The sequence below is a fragment of the Mustela putorius genome, unplaced genomic scaffold, assembly GCF_011764305.1.
Source record: "Mustela putorius furo isolate JIRA1106 unplaced genomic scaffold, ASM1176430v1.1 tig00003962_pilon_pilon_pilon, whole genome shotgun sequence".
NCBI lineage: Eukaryota > Metazoa > Chordata > Mammalia > Carnivora > Mustelidae > Mustela > Mustela putorius.
The window spans coordinates 20,921,757-20,942,157 of record NW_025422106.1 but is presented as its reverse complement, the minus strand read 5'-3'; the positions used below and the strand labels follow the sequence as shown (position 1 = coordinate 20,942,157).

Sequence of the window (20,401 nt, the reverse complement as noted above, 5' to 3'; positions counted from 1 at the left end):
CAGATTCCTGGGTTTGGAGGAAGGTGAAGGCTGGGATCACGCAGATAGAGCGGCAGCAGCAGGAGAGACCCTGGATGACTGGAGAAAACAGTTTAAACACCATCCTCTCCTCTTTTTCCATCTGTTGAGGCATATCCTAGCTTAAGAGCCTGGTGCCAAGAGAATTGGAGCGGAGTGAGGTGTGGAGTGTGGGTGGTACGGCTCTAACACTTTCACACTCTCTGGGATTGTTTTTTCCATATCTCTTCCCTCACAGGACTGTGCGCTTCACTCCTCCTCTTGTACAGAGCCTGTAACTCAGAGTGTGTGTGTGTGTGTGTGCGCGTGGGTGCGCACGCATGCACGTGCGCAGAGCTGTTGTGGAATGTTTGTGCTGCAGGGGTGGTGGTTGGGGTGGGGATCAGGGGTATGGTTCGGTTTTCTGGGTGATACCTGTGAGGAGCATGTGCCTGTGTGCATATTGCATCAGTCCATGTGTGAGGAGTAGATTTTTTATGTAGGCAACGGGTGTGATCGATGCCTGTGCCATGTATATGCTGTATCTAAGGGTGTCAGGGGTGTGTGTAGTAGGTTACTATGAATGCAGCCGGCCCTGCTTCCTCTCACAGCAAGCCTATGGAGACACATGCGGTTGCCAAAGTGAAGTAAGATTAAAGCACTACCATACATAGGAAGAGCTCAAAAACCTTATTACTTTTTTAAAAGATTTTACTTAGGGGCGCCTGGGTGGCTCCGTCCTGCGATCTAGCCCCTTATGGGGCTCTCTGTTCAGCAGGGAGCCTGCTTCCCTCTCTATCTCTGCCTGCCTCTCTGCCTACTTATGATTTCTGTCAAATAAATAAAATCTTAAAAAAAAAAAAAAGCTTTTACTTATTTGAGAGAGGGAATACAAGCAGGGGGAGTGGGAGAGGGAGAAGGGGGCTTCCGGTAGTGCAGGAAGCCGGAAGGCGGGGCTCCATCCCCGGGATCATGACCTGGGATCATGACCCGAGCCGAAGGCAGATGCTTAACGACTGAGCCACCAGGGCGCCCCTCGAAATACTTTATTATTTTAATAACTGTTTGGGGTAAGAATAACCTGAGATCTTGGCTCTATGTTGACATCTTTATTGGGCAGTGTTGTCTCCGGGAACTGTTGGGGGGGGCGCGGGTGCAAGGAGGGAACGCGGTGGGGAGGGGGCCCTGAGGATGGGCGCCACGAGGGTTTGGGAGCCGACAGCAAGTCCTCATCTTTAGAACTGGGCCTTGTGCTCCTGTGGAGGAGCGTGAGGGCAGAAAGAGAAAACGCAAAAGAAAAAAAGAAGAAGAAGAAGAAAAAAAAGAACGAACGCGAGCGAGCCGGAAACAGCCCTACTCCAGAGCGAGAAGGAGCCAGGAGAAGGCGGGTTGGCTGCGGGGAGGCGGGCGGGGCTCCAGGGCCGCGCGCGGCTGGGTTCCGACCGCTTGGGAGGGGCTGGATTGCGGCGGAAGCTTGAGGTGGAGAGAATGCCTGGGGCGGGGCTAAGAACGGGGGTGGGGGGTGGGGCGGGGCTAAGGTCTGGGGGTAGGACTAAGAGCTGGGAGTAGATCTGGAGAGGAACTAGGGATGGGATTGAGGGCTGGGCCTGAGCGGCCGAGCTAAGGTTTAGGCCTGAGAGAAAGAGGTGGTACGAAGGCTAAAAGGTGGGACAAAGAGGGTCTTGGAAGGAGCTGCAAGGCCCCGGATGAAGAGCGCGGCTGAAGCTTAGATTTGGGCTAAGACAACACAGAGCCGGGGGAGGGTGAAGGGGGGGATTGGGCAAGCATGAGGCGGAGTTAAGGCTGGATTGGGGCGAACCTGAGATTGGGGTTTACGGCTGGCTCGACCAAGCTGAGGTTCAGGATTGGACTTCTGCGAGGAAGAGTCTTATAGAGACGAGAACTGGGCTGAGAGCGATGTGGGTCAGGACGACACTGAGGATTGAAAGGTGGACTAAGGAAAAGACTGAGGACAATGCCAGCATCTGGGATGAGAGCAGCACTGGTAAAGAGGGGCGGGGCAGGAATTTGGGGGTGGGTTTCAGCCTGGGGGCGTGGCACCAAGGAGGGTTTAGAACTGGGAAGAGCTGGCGAAGGAGGCGGGGCCAGGGGCTGGGCTGGGGCGGAGCTAGGGTCTGGGGGCGGGCTCACGCCGAGCCGTGGACCAATGATTGAGGACTGGGGTCCTGAGGCCCTGGAGAGTCCGGCAGGAGCCAGAGCTACCAACCCAACCCCTAGTTTGTAGGGATGGAAGGCGTTGCGGTGCTGCCTCCGGAGGCCCGGATGCCGCCTAAGAAATGCGGATCCTGGCTGGAGCACCTGCTCCAGCACCCACCCTGTCGCCAGGCTGGGATGAGGGGTTTCATTTAGTCTGAGGGGAGGAAGGAGTCTGGAGGTTCCTCGCGTGACATCACAATCACCACCAGATGTGGGCGGGGCCAGAAGGGCATTTCCCAGGAGATGCGTGCACACAGCACTGTCTAGCTCCCTCCTTCCTGCTTCCCCTCCTTTCTCCCTTCCCCTCCCTTCCTCCCCCATTCAGCTGCTTGGGTGTCCGACCTGGAACCCTGCCACCTGCGCCACAAGGGCGGGGGGAGCTTCTCGGCCTTCAGGACTGGGAGGATTCTGTATCAATGAGTCTTACCTGTGAGTTTTGAGTTAGGCCCCCGCGCCTGGTTGAATGCCCCTCCCAAGAAAAAGACCACAAGCTACCCTCTTCCTTTCAAGCTATCACTCTCCTCATTTCATTATGAAGTTCGCTCTGTGCCTGCCACAGTTACTTCTGCTGACGGAGCGCTGGACTGCTGCTCCAGTAGGAGCTCTCCTGTCTGTGAAACTAGAGAGCAGGTTGCCTTCCTCGTATCTGAGGAGAGTTACTAAACCCCACCCCTTGGCAAACAGAGTTATGACTGTTAGGGCTTCTTGGTGGTTTGGGAAGAGTTCATCAGTGGACTCTGTCTACAAGCCGCCTTCACCATGACTCTGGAGAAAGCAAGAACATTGGAGTCAGATAAAGCAGAGTTTGAATCCTCACCCTTGGGCTTCAGGCTGGATCTGGGAGGTGGTGAAGTCAGGACTGAGTCAAACCAGAGGATGAAGAATTGGCTGTGTTGGAGCTGAAAAGCAGGTGCCGTAGGGAAGTGACAGCTAGCAGGGTGGGCTTTGGATAGGAACCCCATGTAGACAGGGCTGAAGGAGCCCAGGTCATACAAGGCCAAGAAGATTAGGTTAACTCCTACCCCTACCATCTATTAACTTGTGTCTTTAGACAGGTTTGTTTTTTTTTTTATTTGACAGAGAGAGATCACAAGTAGGCAGAGAGGCAGGCAGAGAGGAGGAAGCAGGCTCCCCGCTGAGCAGAGAGCCCGATGTGGGACTCGATCCCAGGACTCCGAGATCATGACCTGAGCCGAAGGCAGCGGCTTAACCCACTGAGCCACCCAGGCGCCCCTAGACAGGTTTTTTATCCTGAGTCTCTGAGTCCACATTGATAGAATGGATTGTGGTGAGGATTTTGAATCAAAGGCATATTTTAAAAGCCCAGTACAGTGCCTAACGTTGGGGAGATGCTCATCCTGGGTCGATTCTCTTTCTTTAGAAAAATCCCCAGCTTTGAACCCTGGGCAGAATTTCCAATGCTGTAGTTTCTTTGTGATTCCAATAGGGGATTAATTTTATTCTACTCATGTAGTCATTCAGTCCACCAACATTTGCTGGGCACTTTTAATGTCCCAGGACTTGCAGATACAGAGGCAGATCAAATATGGGTCATGTCTCATGTTGCCATAGAGTAAGTACATGAAATGCCATGGCAGGGTAAAGGGGCACAAGACATGTGTGACCAATTCTACTTGGGTGAATAGCATTGTTCTTTCCAAATGAACAGGTATTTCTGGGGAGGGAGAGGCAGGAGAGAAGGAATGGAGAAGGGAGTGGTGGGAGGAAGGATGAATGGGTGGGAGAAACTTATAACTGAGGAAGGAACCAGGACCTGGGTCCTGGTGGGGGGGGGGGGTCCGTTATGTCATGATAAGGAGTTTCACTTCATCCTGAAGGCAATGGATGGCTATTGAACAGGAGGAACATGGTGTTTGAGTTGGTATTCTAGAAAATTCAGTTTGACTGCACTGTGAAGACTGAATGGGAGTAATGAAACAGAAGGCAAGGAGGCCAGCCAGGAGGCTCCTGCAGTGGTCTTAGGGATAATGGAAGTCTGAACCAAGATAGAGGCAGATGTGGGGGACACGTAGGCATGGCAAGACTTGGTCATCAAGTTGATGTAGAGGTAAAAGAAAGAACAATCCCTAGATTTCTAGATGAGGTGTCTGTTCCTCTCTGAAATGGAAGAGATAAGAGGAGACAGTTTATTGGGGGTAAGGAGAAGATGAAAGGCTTGTATGGGACATGCTGGTCTAAGATGTATTGGGGAAGTCCAAGAGGATATTAACTACGTGCTCAGGAAAGCTGTCTGGATTGGAGACCCTGATTTATGTCTTTTTTTTTTTTTTTTTTTTTTTTTTTTTTTGGTGTATGTTGAAACCATGTAAGTAGATGACATTATCCAAGAGAAGGCTGTAGAATCTTTGAGAAGGAGGCCAAACACAGAATCCTGGTCTTCTCCAATTTTAGGGGGACAGCAGAGGAAAAGGAAACTGCAAAGAAGTCAGGAAAGAAAGAAACAGCTAGTCAGAGAAGGAAAGCAGGTGAGAGGAGAGAGGTCTGTCATGGGAGTCAGCAGAACAGTTTGCAGGAGAAAAGAGATTGAATGGCCAAGAGTGTTGGGTGAGATGAGACAAAAAGAAGGCCACTGGGTTAAATTATTAGGAGATTGTTGGCGGGGGAGCGCCTGGCTGGCTCAGTTGGTAGAGCATGGGATTCAGTCTTGGGCTTGTGAGTTTGAGCCCCACTTTGGACATAGAGATTACTTAAAAAAATAATAATTAAAATCTTAAAAAAAAAAAAAAGGAAATTGCTGCCTGGGCTCTTTTGAAAGAAGGGTCCAGTAGCTGCCATGTTGTACGTGGCTGACATGGAAGAGAGGTGGACTCTGAGCTCACTGAAGATAGGGACTGGGCCTCCCTCACAGGTGCCTCCTGAAGCTAGTATGTCTGTTAGAGGAAGGAGTGAATGATACGGATTGAAAAGGATATGCAGTGTTAGAGGGAGGAACGGGGTTTATTGAGTGTTTTGTTTAGAGGGAGAAACAGGGTTTATAGAGTGTTTTGTTTAAAGATATTCATTGCCTGTAGAAGAAAAACCACAACAGTGAAGTGGGAGGAGGTAAACATTTCTGGCTGGGACCTAGAATCCAGGAGCTTTGGGCAGGAGGACAGCGGAGGGATACTTCCCCAGATTGGAGGAGAGAGGCTGAGGGTGGGAGGGGCCTGGGGTAATGCTGGTGCGATGAGCTCAGAGGAACAGCACCAGGGTGGGAAGCTCCAGAAGGTGCTAGAATTTTCATTTATTCATTCCTTCCATACATTTTGAGTACTTACTAAGCTGTGGAAAATAGAAGGAGATGACCAGGACCTGGCAATCAGCTCAAGGGACAGGACTCAGCTCTGATGCCCCAAAGGGGAAAGCTCATTGCAAGAAGGCAATCCTGTGGTGGTTGATGGTGGTGGGGTCTCAACCCAGGGAGGGACTGTCTGACCAGTCTCCTTACACCCCGGGAATTCCTGAAATTGTCCCTCCTTACCTCGGCTCTGGCTCATTCCTATTCATTACTCCGGACTCCACTCCTGCCATGCTTCTTCCAGGAAGTCTCTCTCAAGAGCCCCGCAACACTGGCGCTCTTGTTCTCTGCTTCCACAGGCCTCCTTCCCACCACCTCCCTTCCCATCAGGGTCTGTGTCACGCAGCTGCCTTGAACCGTTCATCCTCTGTGTCCCTCTCCTCACCTTGAGAACAGGCACTGTTGGGTTGTTTTGGAAATTTCCACATTCTCCCCCCCCCCTCCCCGGGGGGCAGGTGGAGCTTGTCAGGGAATGGCTGAGGCCTGAAGGGCGTGGGGAGGGGGCTGCAGCTGCTGCCACTCTGTGCTCTCTCAGATGTAAACAGGTTACCGGGCTGGGAGAGAGGACATCTGCTGGCTGGTGTGCCTTCTAGCACTGATGCATCTACCTTCTCCTCTGAAGGTGGGTCCAGGGAATCTCTGGGCCCCGGGGTTCCCCATCCATCTCACTTGAGAGAACAGACGCCGGTGGCAGGCAGGAGGGAGAGAAGTGTTTGGTCCTGAACGGGTTCCCCCCCCACCCCATACTCCTGCCAGGCTGGGAGGGCCCATACCCCATTCCCCAAGTCCACAATTACTCCTATCTTCAGCTGTGCATCTTATGGGGCATGGATTTCTTTGACATATATGAACTGAGCCCTCTCGACAATCCTGCAAAATACATATTACTGCCATCCCCATTTTACGGATAAGGAAACGAAGTCTCAGAGAAGTCACGTGCTCTGGGATGCCCAGCTAGTGACAGAGCCGAGACTTGGATTCAGGCCTGTCTGATATGCCACTCTGCTGCCCCTTGCTCCCAGTTCAGCAGTGCTGAAGAAGGTAGAGGTGTTGGTGACCTGAGGTCCAGCCTCACGTGCCTTATTCCCCCCCGGGGTAGAAAGGGGTCATGGGAGAAGCAAAAAAGGAGGCCTCCAAGTGGGTCAGGGGTATGTGTGGGACCTGGGGCCCTCACAGCCTGGGGGAGAGAAGAAGGGAAGGGAGGAGGAAAATGGGACAAAGCTCATACCAAGCTGCTGTCCCCTCATCTCTCAAGTACTTTTAAGGCCACTTGGACTGACACACCCCCAGCCTGGGTTACCTCCCTAGGGATGGCCAGTGAGAGGTCCTGTCCCAGTTCCACCTTCACAGAGGCTAGATAAAGGCTCAGTCCTCCTGGCCTGTCTGGGGGGAGGGGAGTAAGCTAGCCATAGCACCCCATACCAGGCGGGAACTCATCAGGGCCAGCTCACATCTTCCTCCACGCGTGGGAGGAGCTGGAGTTCAAGGGGGGACCTGCAAGAAGGTGCCTTGTTGTCTCTGTCCTGATACATGAGACCTTGGGCACGTGGAGTCACTTCATAGGCTCACCTTTTAGCTAGCGGCTTGAGGGAGAGCCATTGGTGGACTGGAGCCTTTGGCAGGGTCCGAGGGGAGGCAGTGGGGGTGTGCTGCTGTCGCCACCCCTGTGTGACCCAGACCCCACCACCCCCTCAGGTGAATTCAAAGACCTGGACAGGTGCTGCTGGAAACACAAACAGTGCACTGGGCATGTCATCCACCCCTTCCCCTCGGACTATGGCCACCACAACCTGCACCTGCACTCCATCAGCCACTGCGACTGCGAGTCTAGGTAAGGGCCCTCCTCCTTGGGAGACCCCCAGCCCAGGGGAGACTCCTGGGTGCAGCTAGGCCCACCATTGCCCTGTGGTTTGCCCCTCAGCTTTGACCCAGCACCGGCTAGCCTCACCGCAGCTTTGTAAACCTGGCTCCGCTCTGGAGCCACAGGGAGGAGGTCTTTCGGCAGTCTGGGCTGAGCCGGGAAGAAGCCAGCTGTCCCTCAGGCTTCTGGCTCTGGGTCCCCGGGGGAGTCACAGAGGCATGGGAGCCAGGCTGAGTCCTCTGTGTGGCAGGCTGAAGGACTGCTCAGAGAAGACAAATAGCGACAACTCCCGAGATGTGGGCCCAACCTGCTCCCGAGATGAGGGTCCAACATGTTTCAACATCATCCAGTCCCCTTGCTTTGAGCTCATCCCAGAGGAGGAGTGTGTGGAGCGGTTCTGGTATGGCTGGTGAGTGCCGGCAGGCTGACGGGCGGCACGAAGGGGCATGGGCCCCCCACTCTCTGTCAATCTTCTCTCCTCCTGTCCCCTTCCCTCCCAGGTGCAAAAGCTATAGGCCTGTCTCTGTGGCAGTGATCCACCATCCCATCCACCATGACTATGTGGCAGATGACTTGAATGAAGAGGAGGAGGAGGAGGAGGAAGAAAGCAAGCCTCCCATTCCTACCCAGGTGGGGCCTGCCACCACCGCCCCCGCTGACACAGGCCTGGGTACTGTCACAACTACCCCGGACTCGGCAGCTCCCATCACTATCTGGCGCTCCGAGAGCCCCACAGGGAAGTCCCAGGGCAACAAGGTGATCAAGAAAGTAAAGAAGAAAAAAGAAAAGGAGAAAGACAAGGAAGAGGAGCTGGATGAGAAGCCAAAGCCAAAGAAAAAAGTCAAGAAGGGCAAGTTGATGAAGAAGAAAAGCCCGGTTAAATCGGAATCTTCACCTCCGGACTTGAACCGATCAATAAGCCCCAGAGAGCTGACCAGGATGTCAGAGTCCAGCCCAGACAGCCGGGAAGACCTGGAGAGTGAGGACAGTTACAATGACCCCCGGCGAGAGGAGCCCTCCAGTGACGATATCGTGGAGTCTTCCTCACCCAGGAAGAGAGAGAAGAACACAGTCCAGACTAAGAAAGTTGGGGCGAAGACCTCACCAGTCAAGAAGGTCAAGAGGAAATCTCCCCCAGGATCCAACCCCAATCTCAGTTGAGGCCAGGGCGTCCAGTGTGAAGAATAAATGCGATCAAGCCTGTAGCTGATGCCCTGCGGCTGTTCTCTCTTCCTCCAACCCATCCCCGGTTGGGGCAAGGAGGGGGGCTCTGCGCGTAGCTGGAGCTAAGGGGGTGCTGCAGGGGTATTTGAAGGGTAATGTGTCTTTCAGGAGGGAATCCGTGGGAACGTAGGTGGGAGGCCATGCAGCCTGTTTATCTGTAACATTGTAGGCTCCGGGCAGGAGAGGAGCACATCAGGGTGGGGTGGGAAGAAGGCTGCCCATCTCCTGGGAGATCGGTCTGTGTGAAATCTGCTCGGCGGACAGGCAGTGCTATCTGCAGCGATACCCCTAATAAACTGAACCTTTTAATCCACTCTGTGCCACTGTGCCTGGCCTTTCCCTCCTCTAAGTGGCCCTTAGGAAGACACGTGCTGGTGGCACCAAAGGGAACATCATCTTCCAGGCTGGTGTGTCCCTGCTCCTGCTAGGCCCTTCCAGACCTTTGTGCTGAAGGGTATGGAACTGAGTTCCTGGCAGACCAGCCTTTCCCTCCCAGCTCTTGCCAACAGCCAAAGAGGTCTTGAATGCTGGGATAAAGTCGAGATGGGAGACTCATTAAGTTTGGGCAGTAATGACCTTTTCTGAGTTCTCTGCTGAGCCCCAAGCAGAGGAAAAGGAGGGGGTAAAGGCTCACTTTCTCAGCACCAACTTGCAAAGCTGTGAGACAAGGCCCTTCTTAAGAAACATGGAATACCAGGAGTCTAGAACACAAAGAGGCAGTGGGGTTGGGGGAAAGGGCAAGGGCCAGACGCTGGTTGGACCAAGCTGGTAAGAGGGGGACTGGCCTCCCCTGCAACAGGCCGGCACTCCCTTTTCCAGGGCGGGTGTGGGAGCAGACAAGCATGGGGCCCATCCTCGGCTGACATGTCTGTGTAGAGGTACTGTACTATCACAGACCGAGGCCCAGCTGGCAAAAAGAGTGTAGAGGGAGGAGGTAGAGGGGCTCGAGAAACTGAAACTTACTCTCGGCCCTTCTTCACTATGCCAGAGGTGGCTTGTGGACCCAGTAGTTGGAGTGGCTGCCTGCCAGTGTAGTAACAGCAGCTACTGGGTCCTAGGGCCTCACAAGGTCCGAGGCCCTGGGCTGAGCACGCACACATCCTCTCAGTGCTGGTAGCTGCCCTGACAAGGCAGGTAGCAATCACTCCACTTTACAGAGAAGATGGCACAGGCCCAGGGCTGGGGAAGCGGTGCAGGGATGTGATCCCAGGTAGTCAGATACAGATGCTGCTTGCTGTTCTGAGTCAGTCTCTCTGATGGCCTCGAAGGAGTTACAGGGAGCCTGCAGAGCTCCACACACTGCTCTGAAAGCCATCCTTCAAGCGCCGGAATGTTGGAGAGAGAGACTTTGCCAAGTGCTCTGTAGAAACACTGTTTATTCAAATGACAGGCAGGAAGCGGAGACAGCAGCACGTGGGTGAAGGCGGCCAGGCAGGGGCGGGGCAGGTTAGCACTGCTCCCCCACATTCCCTGCAATTCTGCTCTGCTAGCCACCCAGGCTGTCGGCATCAGGGTCAGAAATACTTTTCCTCCTCTCCCTCCTGCCCCAAACTGAATAAATAGCATTCCTCTCCCTGCGAGAGCTGGGGGAGACTCATGTGCTGAGCTTGGTGCCCCAGGGTCACAGCCCAGAGTCAGATGAGGGCAGAAGCTCAAAATGGCTTGTAGGGAGTAGAATACAAAACTGTTCCACTCTCATTCTCGTCTTCCTCTTCTTCCTCCCCACCACACACCCCTCCCAGCCTGGTCCCGGGACAGGTGGTCAGTGAGGGCCTGGAGTGGGGCACTGCTGCCTAGCGTGCACTGAGCTCAAATTCGTGAGGCCATCCAGCTTGTCACCCATCCAGGCTGACCACCAATGAGAATGTCAATTCACGCCACTTTATGGACAGTAAAGGAGGGGCAGGGAGTGAGGCAGTGGGCAGCTGGGCCTCTCCCAGCCTCAGAGGTAACCAGAGTCCTAGGGGCAGACCCCCTACCGATCCATCTCATCCAGGAGCGGGGTGGCATCGCCGGCAATGGACATGGGGGTGCTTTCGATCATGGGGCTGGGAGAGGGTCGAGGTGTCAGCCGCTGCTTCTGTTTCCGCCTCTCGGCTTCCTTCTCCTGTAGCCACTGCTCTGCCATCTTCCCCCAGTCGATGGCGGCATGGCTGTTGGACCTGGGAGCGGGAAAAGGGGCATCTGCGATCAGGACTCTCCCAGAGATCACTAGAAGAAAGCCTTCTCTTTTCCATCCTTATAGAAATGGACTACCTATTTTTGGCAGCAGCCATGGCCAGCTGCCACGTCACCCTCTTCTGTCTGCACCCAGCGTCATCCCGGGCTATCACCTGGGTCACAGCTCTCACAAGGCCCAAGGTACCTGCCTATGCCGGGCCTGCTGGCCTCTTGACGATGCCCGCCCCAGGATCCTGCTCCATGCCACCGACCACACACTTACTTTGGCTGCTGCTGCCGTTGCCGAGAGCTGGAAGAAGGCTGGGGCTGGGCCTGGGCAGACTGTGGGGTGGTGCTGGCCTGGAGCTGGTGGTACTGTGGTGTGGTGATGGGCTGGCTGGGGGTTGTGTAGGAGTAGCTGGGGGTCATTAGTGGTGTGGCCACTGGCTGCTGGGCTGGCGTTGGGAATACCTGGACAAAGGAGAACCATTAAATGGCGATGAGACTGGGGCCTATTTGGCCTTGCTATGAACTTCTGACAAACTGAGAGCTGGGGCTTGGCCCAGAGCTTTCCAGCTAATCAACCATCTCTTGGGCAGTGTGTAGTCCCAAGCAGCAGATGGCGCCGGGCACAATGGGGCCCACCACTCCTGGCTGCCTAAGAGTTCCAAAGATCCCAAAGGACTGTGGAAAAATCAGACCTCACTCCCTTTACCCTCAAGTGGACCCAAGGAAAAGGACTGTGGGTTGGAGACAGTTCCTAAGGCTGTGCTGACCCCATCTGTATGTATGAAGCCCCCCATGGTGGTCACTGCCAGAGGCCAGTCTATAGACACGGGAACGGATGACGTCCCCTTTCAGTCTTCTCCACCCCCTGCAGGGAGCCTTGTCCCCAAGCCACGTACATGGTAAGCGCTACTGCCCCCTCCACTGCCGCCATAGCCATACTGGCTGGAGGCCCACTGGGCTGGGGTGGCATTAGGGTTCTGTCCTTGGCCTGTCACGGCTGCAATGGCACTGAACATCTGGGAGGTCATGTTCTGGGGCAAGGCATTCACAGCTCGCGTCAGATCTGTAAGCACACAGAGGTGGGAGATGGGCACGTTATCAGTCCAAGTCCTTCTGGTCCCATCCCTCCAGGTCCTAGTCCCAGGGTTAAGCTCCTTACCTGCAAGGTTGATGTTGGCTGGGGTGGCATTGATAGAAGCAGGTGTCCGGGTCCTGCTGCTGCTACTGGGGGTGATGCCTACAGGAAATGGCTTAAGTTAGTTATGTCCCTCCAGGAACCTATTTCTGGTTTCACAACATAGGGGGCTGGAGGAGGTCTGAGGTGGGTAGAGAGAAGAGAAGCTGCACTGGCAAAGTAGATGGAGGACATCCTTGATGCCAGGAGGCTGAAGCAGGCATGAGACAGTTGTGGTGACAGCTTAGGCCTTGTCCCTTCCGCAGGGGGCAAGTGAGCATTCTGATTCAGGGCCTACCTGTCCCTCTAAGCACACTACAGAGCTCAGTGCAGAACTCACCCGGTACAGGATCCTGGTAGTGATCCTTAAACCATCTGAAAAGTCCATTCACAGTAGGGAAGATTTGGCCCCGGTACCGGAATCCTTCGGGAGTCACTGTTACATATTCTATCCTGGGATTTTGGAAGGAAACACATATCAGACACCACTTGGGGCCAGCCCTGAGCGAGCGGCCAGAAAAGATCTCTACCACTTGAAGGAGCCAAACTAGGTGCTGGGGGGAAAGCAGAGATGAAAGAGCACTGACTCCATCAAAGGAGGCCACACTCTGAGGAGGTAAGCAGGTCAAGGCCAGGCATCAGCAGCCCCTAGTATGCTAGGTACAGACCACCAGAGGAAGGCCTGCTGTGGGCTGGGCCACCACCCTGGGCTGTAGGAAGATGGCAGCACCTGCAGATGAGGATAAGACTGAGGTCCCGGTGTCAGGGCCGAAGGGGCTTCCCAGGGCAGCAAAAACAATTCCCTGAGACCTGGAATCTGGAAGCACCCCTGTTCAGGTGGGGAGTCTGACCTTACTCAACACTTGGCAGTGGTGGGAGTGCAGGAGGATGGGCTCTGGGTTCAGACCAGTTCTAGCTCTAGCTTTGCCTCGGTCATTCGATGCCTAGATGACCTTATATAAAGTTACTAACCCCAAATCTCAGCTTCATTTGAAAATGAGAGTAACAACACTTAAACCTTTAGAACTGAGTGTGGGGAATAAATGAGACAAGGCATGAGATACACTCAGCACAATGCCTGAAAGAGAGCTCTGTTCAATTAAGGATAACTGTCAATGACCAACAGACAAAGACAACTACCACCATATCCTTATTTATACCGAAGTTGAACTCTGCTTCCTAAATGTGATGACAAACAAGTGTTCTTAGTTTGGCGACAGAAGGAATCTGCACACCTTCCCATGGAAGGTTATCACGGTGCTTCTACTCCCTTGTTTAAAGCTCCCTCCTTTGTTCAACCGGTCCTCACGGGAGGTGTCCAGCCAAGAGCTCTGGCTGCCATCCTCTGGAAGCATGATGGTGAATCAGAAATGGCTTCCCAGAAACGACAGCAGTATTCCATATGTGCCCAAGGCGGTGTAGGGTCTGGTCTAGAGCTTCTTGTCACCAAGCCACTGAGCCCTCACCTATAGTCTACACTATCTAGCATGTGCAGGCAGTAGGAGGACAAGAGCAGAAATGCACTGGCCTTGGCCAAGGGGCGAAGAGAGGATGGGGGCATAGAGAAGGATGCTGGGTAACAGACAAAAAGAAAGCAGAGCCCTCCCCCCCAACCCCAAAAGAGACTTTGATTCAGCGTGAGCTCGAGGGACCCAAAGGAATACGTAGGAAGGTCAGCTTAGTCACACATGGAAGGGAGCAGAGGGGGGTCAGTGGGAGAAAGAGAAGCTCTTCTGACCCACCCCTGCAATGCAGGCAGAAGTCATCTAGCACACTACAGCAACCGTGAGCCACCATGAGATGACCACCCTGGCCAGGGCAAAGCAGGAAAGAAAAAGGAGAGACCCATGTCCTGGCCCCCATCTTTGCCAGTCAGGTGGAGAGAGGCTGGTAATTTCCATCACTCCGTGGGGGAGAGAACAGGTGAAGGAAACTTTCTCTTACAGAGTTAAGGAAGGTATCTTTCTTACCAAATCTTTGCTAAATCATCACCCTCTTTCCCCAACTCCAACCTCCACTGCTGGTCTAAACAGGTAAGAGGGAAAAGACAGTCAAGCAGAACCAGAGAGAGGACCAATCCAGAGGTCTCTAACTCCCCTGCTGGCCTTTCTGCAGACCCTGGTGGCAGTACCTTCTTGGCACGAGTGCTCACCTGGGTTTACCCCGGGGCTGGTATCCCAGGAGGAACTTGCCGGGCAGTTCCTTGCAGGCACAGATGAAATAAGGGATGAAGGTGGGTTTCTCCTTCTTAGTTTTGATGAGCAGCTCCTCTAATTTCTGGGGGAAGAACAAGGGGGAGAGGTTGGGATAGCAGCATGCTTGGCACACGGTGTCTGGTGCACACACGAGGCACACATCCCCTGCACTGAAAGGAAACTAGACATCTTGAAGTGACTGGGAGAGGTCATGCCTTGAAGAGCCCTGGGCTCACCTTACGGTCACCACCACTGCAGTCCTGATAATACTTGTGGTTCAGGAGGTCACGGGCAAAGGATGCCATGGGCTGGACATAGCGAGCAACAATCTCATCCAAGTCTTCAAATTCCTGTGGGGAAATGGGAAAGGCCCCACGTGTCACAGTGAGCTGGGACTCCTGGCCCTTCAACTGAGGCACTCTGAAGAGAACCCAAGGGAGGACGTGGCCTTCCCAGCCTGCTGTGGCCTCACTATGCTGGAAAGTCCCCTCCTTTTACCCAGCTGTTTGAGTTGTGCCCAGATTGATCAGCTTACAGGCACAAAATTTTTTAAACCATAACCCTGATTCTCCCCTGCTGCTTGGGAACAACAGGGAGCTTCATACAATTTTTCTCTACTGAAACCAAAAAAGAGAAACACATGTGTACGTGTGTGTGCGGGTATGTACACAATTATACGTTTCTGTGTGTGTATTTTCTCCTCTTCCTCTGCTGGTGCTCTCCGGGTAGTCTATTTTAAAATTTAAAGGACACAGAAAAGGAAACAAAATACACAAAAATTGTTATCAAATGACTCATCTCACAATCAACCTCCTGTTCTGTCACTCTGTGTAGCTAAAATACACATAATGCATAGTCACTAACGTCAGCTCAAAGTAGCCAGAAATGCCTTGTTTCTGGAAGCAGGAGAGGGGATGGGAAGTGTGTGGGAGCCAGCTCTCACCTCACTATTGATCCACAGGGTGGCTCCCAGGCTGAAGGCATTTTCCTTGCCTTCTTCCCGGACATCCACGTGTTGGTAGATGCCGTCGCTGACCTTCCAGGTCACGGTCAGGTGATTTTCACCCTTGCTACTCGGGCGGATGATCACATCACCCTGGTCCATGGTCTCCATCATCTTTTCTGCTTGCTTGAAGTTTATATTATGGAAAGATGGGTGTGCGATCACTCGCTTGATGTATGCTGAGGAGGACAGGAAAAGAAGTACAGATCAGGTGAAGGGGACTGGGAGCCCACAACAGGACAAATCGTGGCTTCATTTCTGACCCGCTGTCAAATTCTGAGACTCTTTCACCCTCTCCAGACCTGACTTCTCTGATGTGAAGGATGTGTGCACCTGGGTTCCTGAGGTGCTCAGAGAACGAGCCTTTAAATGTCACAGTGCATTAGCAAAGAACGTGTGACCCCAGAAGACCCTGGCTTCCAGCCCTGCCACCGTGAGGTCTATGGGCCTCAGACCTCAGAGCTGAGCACTCACTCCCACCAGGGAACAGCCATCAGCAAGTACATCCTGAAGAGGGAGGGCTGCCGAGACTTGGGCTGTACAGGTGTGGTGGTGGCCACACTCACTGGTCCGCTGCTGCTTCCGTTTCATATCCTCCTCCTGCTTGTGGTCTGCTGCTTCGGCGTCAAAGTCATAGTAGGTGTCTTTGGGCAGTTTCCACTCATTGTTCCTGTCCATGAGGTCTGAGGTTCGGCAGGTAAGGTCGGCACTGAACTTCTCAATGTCAATCTTCATGATGCGGCAGTGAACAGTCATTCCCACCTAGATCCACAGAACATTTGAGCTGGAAGGGACAAAGATGATCTAGCCCGATGCCCCATTTTACATGTGAGAAAACCACAGTCCAGGAAGAAGGATGGGAGAGTGACTTGCCCAAAGCGAGCCGGCTAGCAAACAACCGATCAGGAGTTTAGTGCTGAGTCTGGTCTACAGATTACAGGCCATGTCTTGCACAGATGCCTACCGCTCTAGGCAGGAAAAGCAACTAGGGCTTACTGCAACTACCCTGCCCCTGGCTAGTCCCTTCTCCCATGAAGTTACTTAATTACTGCTCCCAGGGTGCCATCAAAGCCTGGCTGCCCTTTCTGGAGGGGAGGCAAAGTAAGAGCTTTCTGTTCTTTCCCTGACTTGTGTCTTTCTGTCTAAACAGCAGCATAAGCCAATCACACGGCACGGCTCTCCTTTTGAAAATCTCCTGAGCTTCCATTTTTCAGGAAGATCTTTCCCCAACCTCCCTATCTCCACACTTCTTGGGTGTTTGTGACACTCAGAACCAGAGAATTTGGCAGATCTGGTACCAGCCGTGTCACCAACTAACTGGGTGATCCTGGAAAAGACACTCCAATTTCTCCCGCCAGAAAGGTCCTATTTTCCTTCCCCCTCACATGAGATTAAAGACAACGTATGTAAATGTCAAGTGCTGGTATCTAGTGGGTGCCTAATAAATGGCAGCTGGCAAGAGAATACTAGAACAGAAAGAGAGCGTAGCCTTTCTGATTTCACAGCATGGAACGCTGGGCCCTGCTTCCTGCCTGCAGACTCAAGCACAGCTTCCCACACAGGAAGAGAGAGCCCTCTCTGAAGGGCTGGCAACCCAGTGAGATCTCACAAAGACAGTGAACAAAAGCTGCTTCTCATTCACATGCTTCTCACCCTGGCTTCTTTCAACTAGTTACAAATCGTCCTGATGGCCTCTCCCTACTGGCAGCCAGTGGGAACAGAGCTTCACTTCTGGGGGGCACAGCCCAAAGTTCTGGATCACCCAGTTTGGGTGGCTGAAAGCCCTACTAGATGCCTTAGCCTGGTCGTTTATCTACCTTCACTCGCTCCTCTGGCCGCTTTACCACTTTGTCACTGAGGAATTTGGTGGGGATGAAGCCGGTGACACCATTGTCTAGCCGTGTTTTGACACCAATGGCCTGGCCAGGGCACGAACCGCTGTCAAAGTGGTTCCAGACCTGAAAAGTACATCAGGAGAGGAGCTTGGTCATTAAGATTCTGGAGATCACACGTTCAAAAAAGAGCTGCCGGGCACTGCAATTTATCTGCCGTAATACCTGGCAAAGTGGTCTGAAAACACAATGACTCAGCCACCCTCCAACACAGATTCTGAACATCCCTAATGTTCAGTGACTCATAAGTGATCTCAGTGACTGGCACCACCAGCCATCAGAGCAATCCTTCATGTAAATTGAAATGTGTACGTCCCTCTAGCCACAACTGAAGTCCCTTCTCCCACCTTGTTCCGACACAAGAAATATACATGACCGTCTCCACAGAACCACCCATTTCAGTGACCCAGGTGCCCCCTGGCTTTCTTAAAACCCAGGCAAATCCCACAGCTTCTTTTATTAGGTCAAGTTCAGAAATCAACTCTTTCATAGACTGCCTGATAACATCTGAAGACTCAGAAAAAGCGTTCAGGATGCCTTTAGTTAACTTCTGACCATCAGAAAGGGAGATAATGTTTAGAAGAAAGTACAACAAATTAAAATGTATGTGGAAAACGGGAAAATTCAAAAGAGCCTAGAGATACCTTCTAATTAGCATGTATGGGGACACTGTGCCTCCCCTGTAAGAAATGCTCATCTTCGTATCTTCAATCTGGTTGAGTTAGTTAGATCCCCAGGGAACAGAAAACTCGGGTTAAAGGCTGAGCAGGCTCAGCTTCCTGTATGCAGGAAGCATACAGATTTCTGACCTGCATACCTAGGGACTTCACGTTAGACCTGTATGTGTTCTAGCCCTCTTCCCCCTCTTGTGTATTTGGTAAAAGCACCACGTAAAACACCCCAATTCTCAACTCCTCTCTAGGGCACAGAGAACATTCAATCAAGACGTCCAGTGACCACGCTAGCATGACAGCACGTACCTCACTGAGTTCGGGGAAATTGTCTTGCTGACAGAAGGGACACTGCCAGAGCCCTGTCTCATCGTTGCGGATTGCCTGGTCATAGCTCTCACCCTGGGGACGCCTGTGGGCAATGCCGGTGACATTGCAGATGATAAGCTTTCCTGCAGAAAGGGCGAGGTGGACAGGGAAGGGAAGAAGAGAATGGGGAACAGGCTAAAAGAACTGGAGGGGTGATTCCTTCCCACTGACATGTAGTGATAGAATTTGGTCTTACAGCATTTCCAAAGATTTCCCTCACATCCTTGAGAAGGGAAATCCTCCCCTGATTTGGTGATGGGGTAACATGAAGCCCCCACGAGTGACTCCCTCAAGATCCTGCAGTAGCAGGTTAAAGGCACAGTTTGACCCTGGACTCAGTTTTGACTTCTAGCCCAGGGCTTTATTTTATTTTATTTAAAAAAAAATATTTATTTATTTGACAGACAGAAATCACAAGGAGGCAGAGAGGCAGGCAGAGAGAGAGGAGGAAGCAGGCTCCCCGCTGAGTAGAGAGCCCGATGCGGGGCTTGATCCCAGGACCCTGGGATCATGACCTGAGCCAAAGGCAGAGGCTTTAACCCACTGAGCCACCCAGGCGCCCCAAGCCCAGGGCTTTATAATCTTATTATTATTTTTTAAGATTTTATTTATAATTATTTGACAGAGATTACAAGTAGGCAGAGAGAGAGGGGAAAGCAGGCTCTCCGCTGAGCAAGCAGAGAGCCCAATGTGGGGCTCGATCCCAGGACCCTAGGATCATGACCTGAGCCAAAGGCAGAGGCTTTAACCCACTGAGTCACCCAGGTGACCCTAGTTATAATCTTCTTACAGGCCCCCCTGGTCTTTTCTCCCTGCAGACCTGCCTCATTCTGTGGGAATCATGGCTTGGTTTGAACGTACACAGTGAACACATCCCCCACCCTTATACATCCTTCTCCAGCTGAAAACCAGGCCCAGAATTTACCAATGTAGAAGGTCTCTGGTGTTTCTTTGGTTAACATATTGAAGATTTCCTCTGTGTTGGGAGAGCGATAGGCTGTCCGGAGGTCCTTATACCGGCAGCTCAGCTCCGCCCGGATGTCATATAAGGTGATGTGTTTGTCACCATAGCCCTGTGGAAGAAGCCCATCAGGAAGAACCTTGCAACCATTCCCTAACTGGAGCCACAGGGGCTTTCAAGGAAAGGAATAGGCCAGCTGGCCTCTGTCAGGGCTTCTCTTCTCTTGTTCTCCTTTAACACTTACGACAAGAAGTTTTCAAGTTTTCTCTAAAACGCTTCAGAGAACCCCAATGTGTGAAACAGACACATGCAAAGCTGTGCTATTGGAGAGGAGGCGAGAAGGCCTAGAAGGAAACTTGACAACTGCCCCGAACCACTGATAATGGATATAGGAGTCTGAGACTTCCTTGCTCCTTAATAAGCAGACTGAACACTTCCTTGAAAATCCCGGTAGAGCCTGCTAGGGTAAGGTGAAGAGAGAATGGAGTCTCCCATGTCCATAGTATCAAGAGGTTTCCTGGGGACTTGCTGCCTGAGTCTCCTCCCAACCAGGGGACTTGGAATGATTTCTGCACTGGGCCTCTATGCTGTCACCCACCTGCCTCTCCAGTTCTTCTGCAAAGGCATCTAGGTCCAGGTCCTTGAGTCGCTCTGGGTTTTCCAATATCTCTTCGAGGGCTCCTGCAGGGTTGGCGTCCTCAGCTGATTCATCATATTCCAGAGCGTCCACTGCCATCTTCCTGGCCCACTCATAGGTCTCAGGGTGGACTCGGGAACCATCAAGAACTTCAATGTATGAGTCAGTGCTGAAGGAAAGGCAGAAAAGGAGCCAGGATATAGAACGAGAAGCTTCTAGTAACAACCCAAATGTCCACCAATGGGGAACTGGTTAAATAAATTAGGGTACCTCCATACAATGGAATACTATACAGCCATTAAAAATAATGAGGTAGATCTATGTGTGCTGACATGGAAAGATGGCCACGATATACTGATACGTGAAAAATGCACTGCAAAACACTATGAACCATATGATCCCATTTTTGTAGTAAATGGGTAGTTAGTAAATGCATAGCAAAAATAAAATTTAGGAACGTTGTAGTATACACCAAATTGTTATGGTAGTTATCTCTGGGGGGTGGGATTATGGGGGACTTCCACTTTCTGCATAATACTGCTATACATTGAATTTTATATCATGAACTTAAATAAGTGTTATAACAAGATAAAACAAGAAGGGGGAAAAAGACTTCTGACAATTTGCTGGCAGCTATTTTCCCCCATAAAGCCTTCCCAGGCTGGTCTTGCCCGTGCACTCACATGGACCTATGTTATTCGTGGAGTGTTACAGCAAAGCTGGGTGGAAAATG

General features: G+C 52.3%; 2 protein-coding genes across 10 annotated transcripts in view; one reads left to right on the top strand and one right to left on the bottom strand.

Annotated features, from left to right (window-relative positions):
- The first annotated feature begins 1,508 nt into the window (after positions 1-1,508).
- PROCA1 (protein interacting with cyclin A1) lies at positions 1,509-8,910 on the top strand. Of its 4 annotated transcripts, none has more exons than XM_004746978.3 (5): positions 1,511-2,002; positions 6,048-6,134; positions 7,208-7,343; positions 7,624-7,782; positions 7,874-8,910. In XM_004746978.3, exons 1-5 carry the CDS (start codon positions 1,915-1,917, stop codon positions 8,532-8,534), a joined length of 1,131 nt encoding a protein of 376 aa, XP_004747035.1. In that variant the 5' UTR covers positions 1,511-1,914; the 3' UTR covers positions 8,535-8,910. The 4 variants fall into 4 exon arrangements, with proteins under 4 accessions (XP_004747037.1, XP_004747035.1, XP_004747034.1 ...); XM_004746977.3 differs by lacking the exon at positions 1,511-2,002 and adding an exon at positions 2,137-2,643; XM_004746980.3 differs by lacking the exon at positions 6,048-6,134 and having other exon boundaries at positions 1,509-2,002.
- Positions 8,911-9,956: 1,046 nt separating this feature from the next.
- Positions 9,957-20,401, bottom strand: part of SUPT6H (SPT6 homolog, histone chaperone and transcription elongation factor) — a 33,536-nt gene continuing 23,091 nt past the window's right edge. For 5 of the 6 annotated variants that reach the window (XM_004746988.3, XM_004746987.3, XM_004746985.3 and 2 more), the window contains 13 exons: positions 19,630-19,837; positions 18,996-19,143; positions 18,011-18,153; positions 16,956-17,096; positions 15,705-15,900; positions 15,079-15,317; positions 14,372-14,485; positions 14,093-14,217; positions 12,281-12,393; positions 11,926-12,003; positions 11,663-11,829; positions 11,041-11,228; positions 9,957-10,759 (listed from right to left, as the gene is read on the bottom strand). In XM_004746988.3, the coding sequence (XP_004747045.1) occupies positions 10,573-10,759; positions 11,041-11,228; positions 11,663-11,829; positions 11,926-12,003; positions 12,281-12,393; positions 14,093-14,217; positions 14,372-14,485; positions 15,079-15,317; positions 15,705-15,900; positions 16,956-17,096; positions 18,011-18,153; positions 18,996-19,143; positions 19,630-19,837 (2,047 nt within the window). In that variant the 3' untranslated portion in view covers positions 9,957-10,572. The remainder of the gene's footprint in view (positions 10,760-11,040; positions 11,229-11,662; positions 11,830-11,925; positions 12,004-12,280; positions 12,394-14,092; positions 14,218-14,371; positions 14,486-15,078; positions 15,318-15,704; positions 15,901-16,955; positions 17,097-18,010; positions 18,154-18,995; positions 19,144-19,629; positions 19,838-20,401) is intronic. The other variant, XM_045070133.1, reaches the window with a different exon arrangement.

Excerpts from the sequence above, each read along its gene's own strand:
- PROCA1 (XM_004746977.3), top strand. The coding sequence starts at position 2,424 with ATGTGGGCGGGGCCAGAAGGGCATTTCCCAGGAGATGCGTGCACACAG. Across the intron at positions 6,135-7,207 it reads ATCTACCTTCTCCTCTGAAG|GTGAATTCAAAGACCTGGAC; the intron begins GTGGGTCCAGGG and ends CCACCCCCTCAG. Across the intron at positions 7,783-7,873 it reads GAGCGGTTCTGGTATGGCTG|GTGCAAAAGCTATAGGCCTG; the intron begins GTGAGTGCCGGC and ends CTTCCCTCCCAG.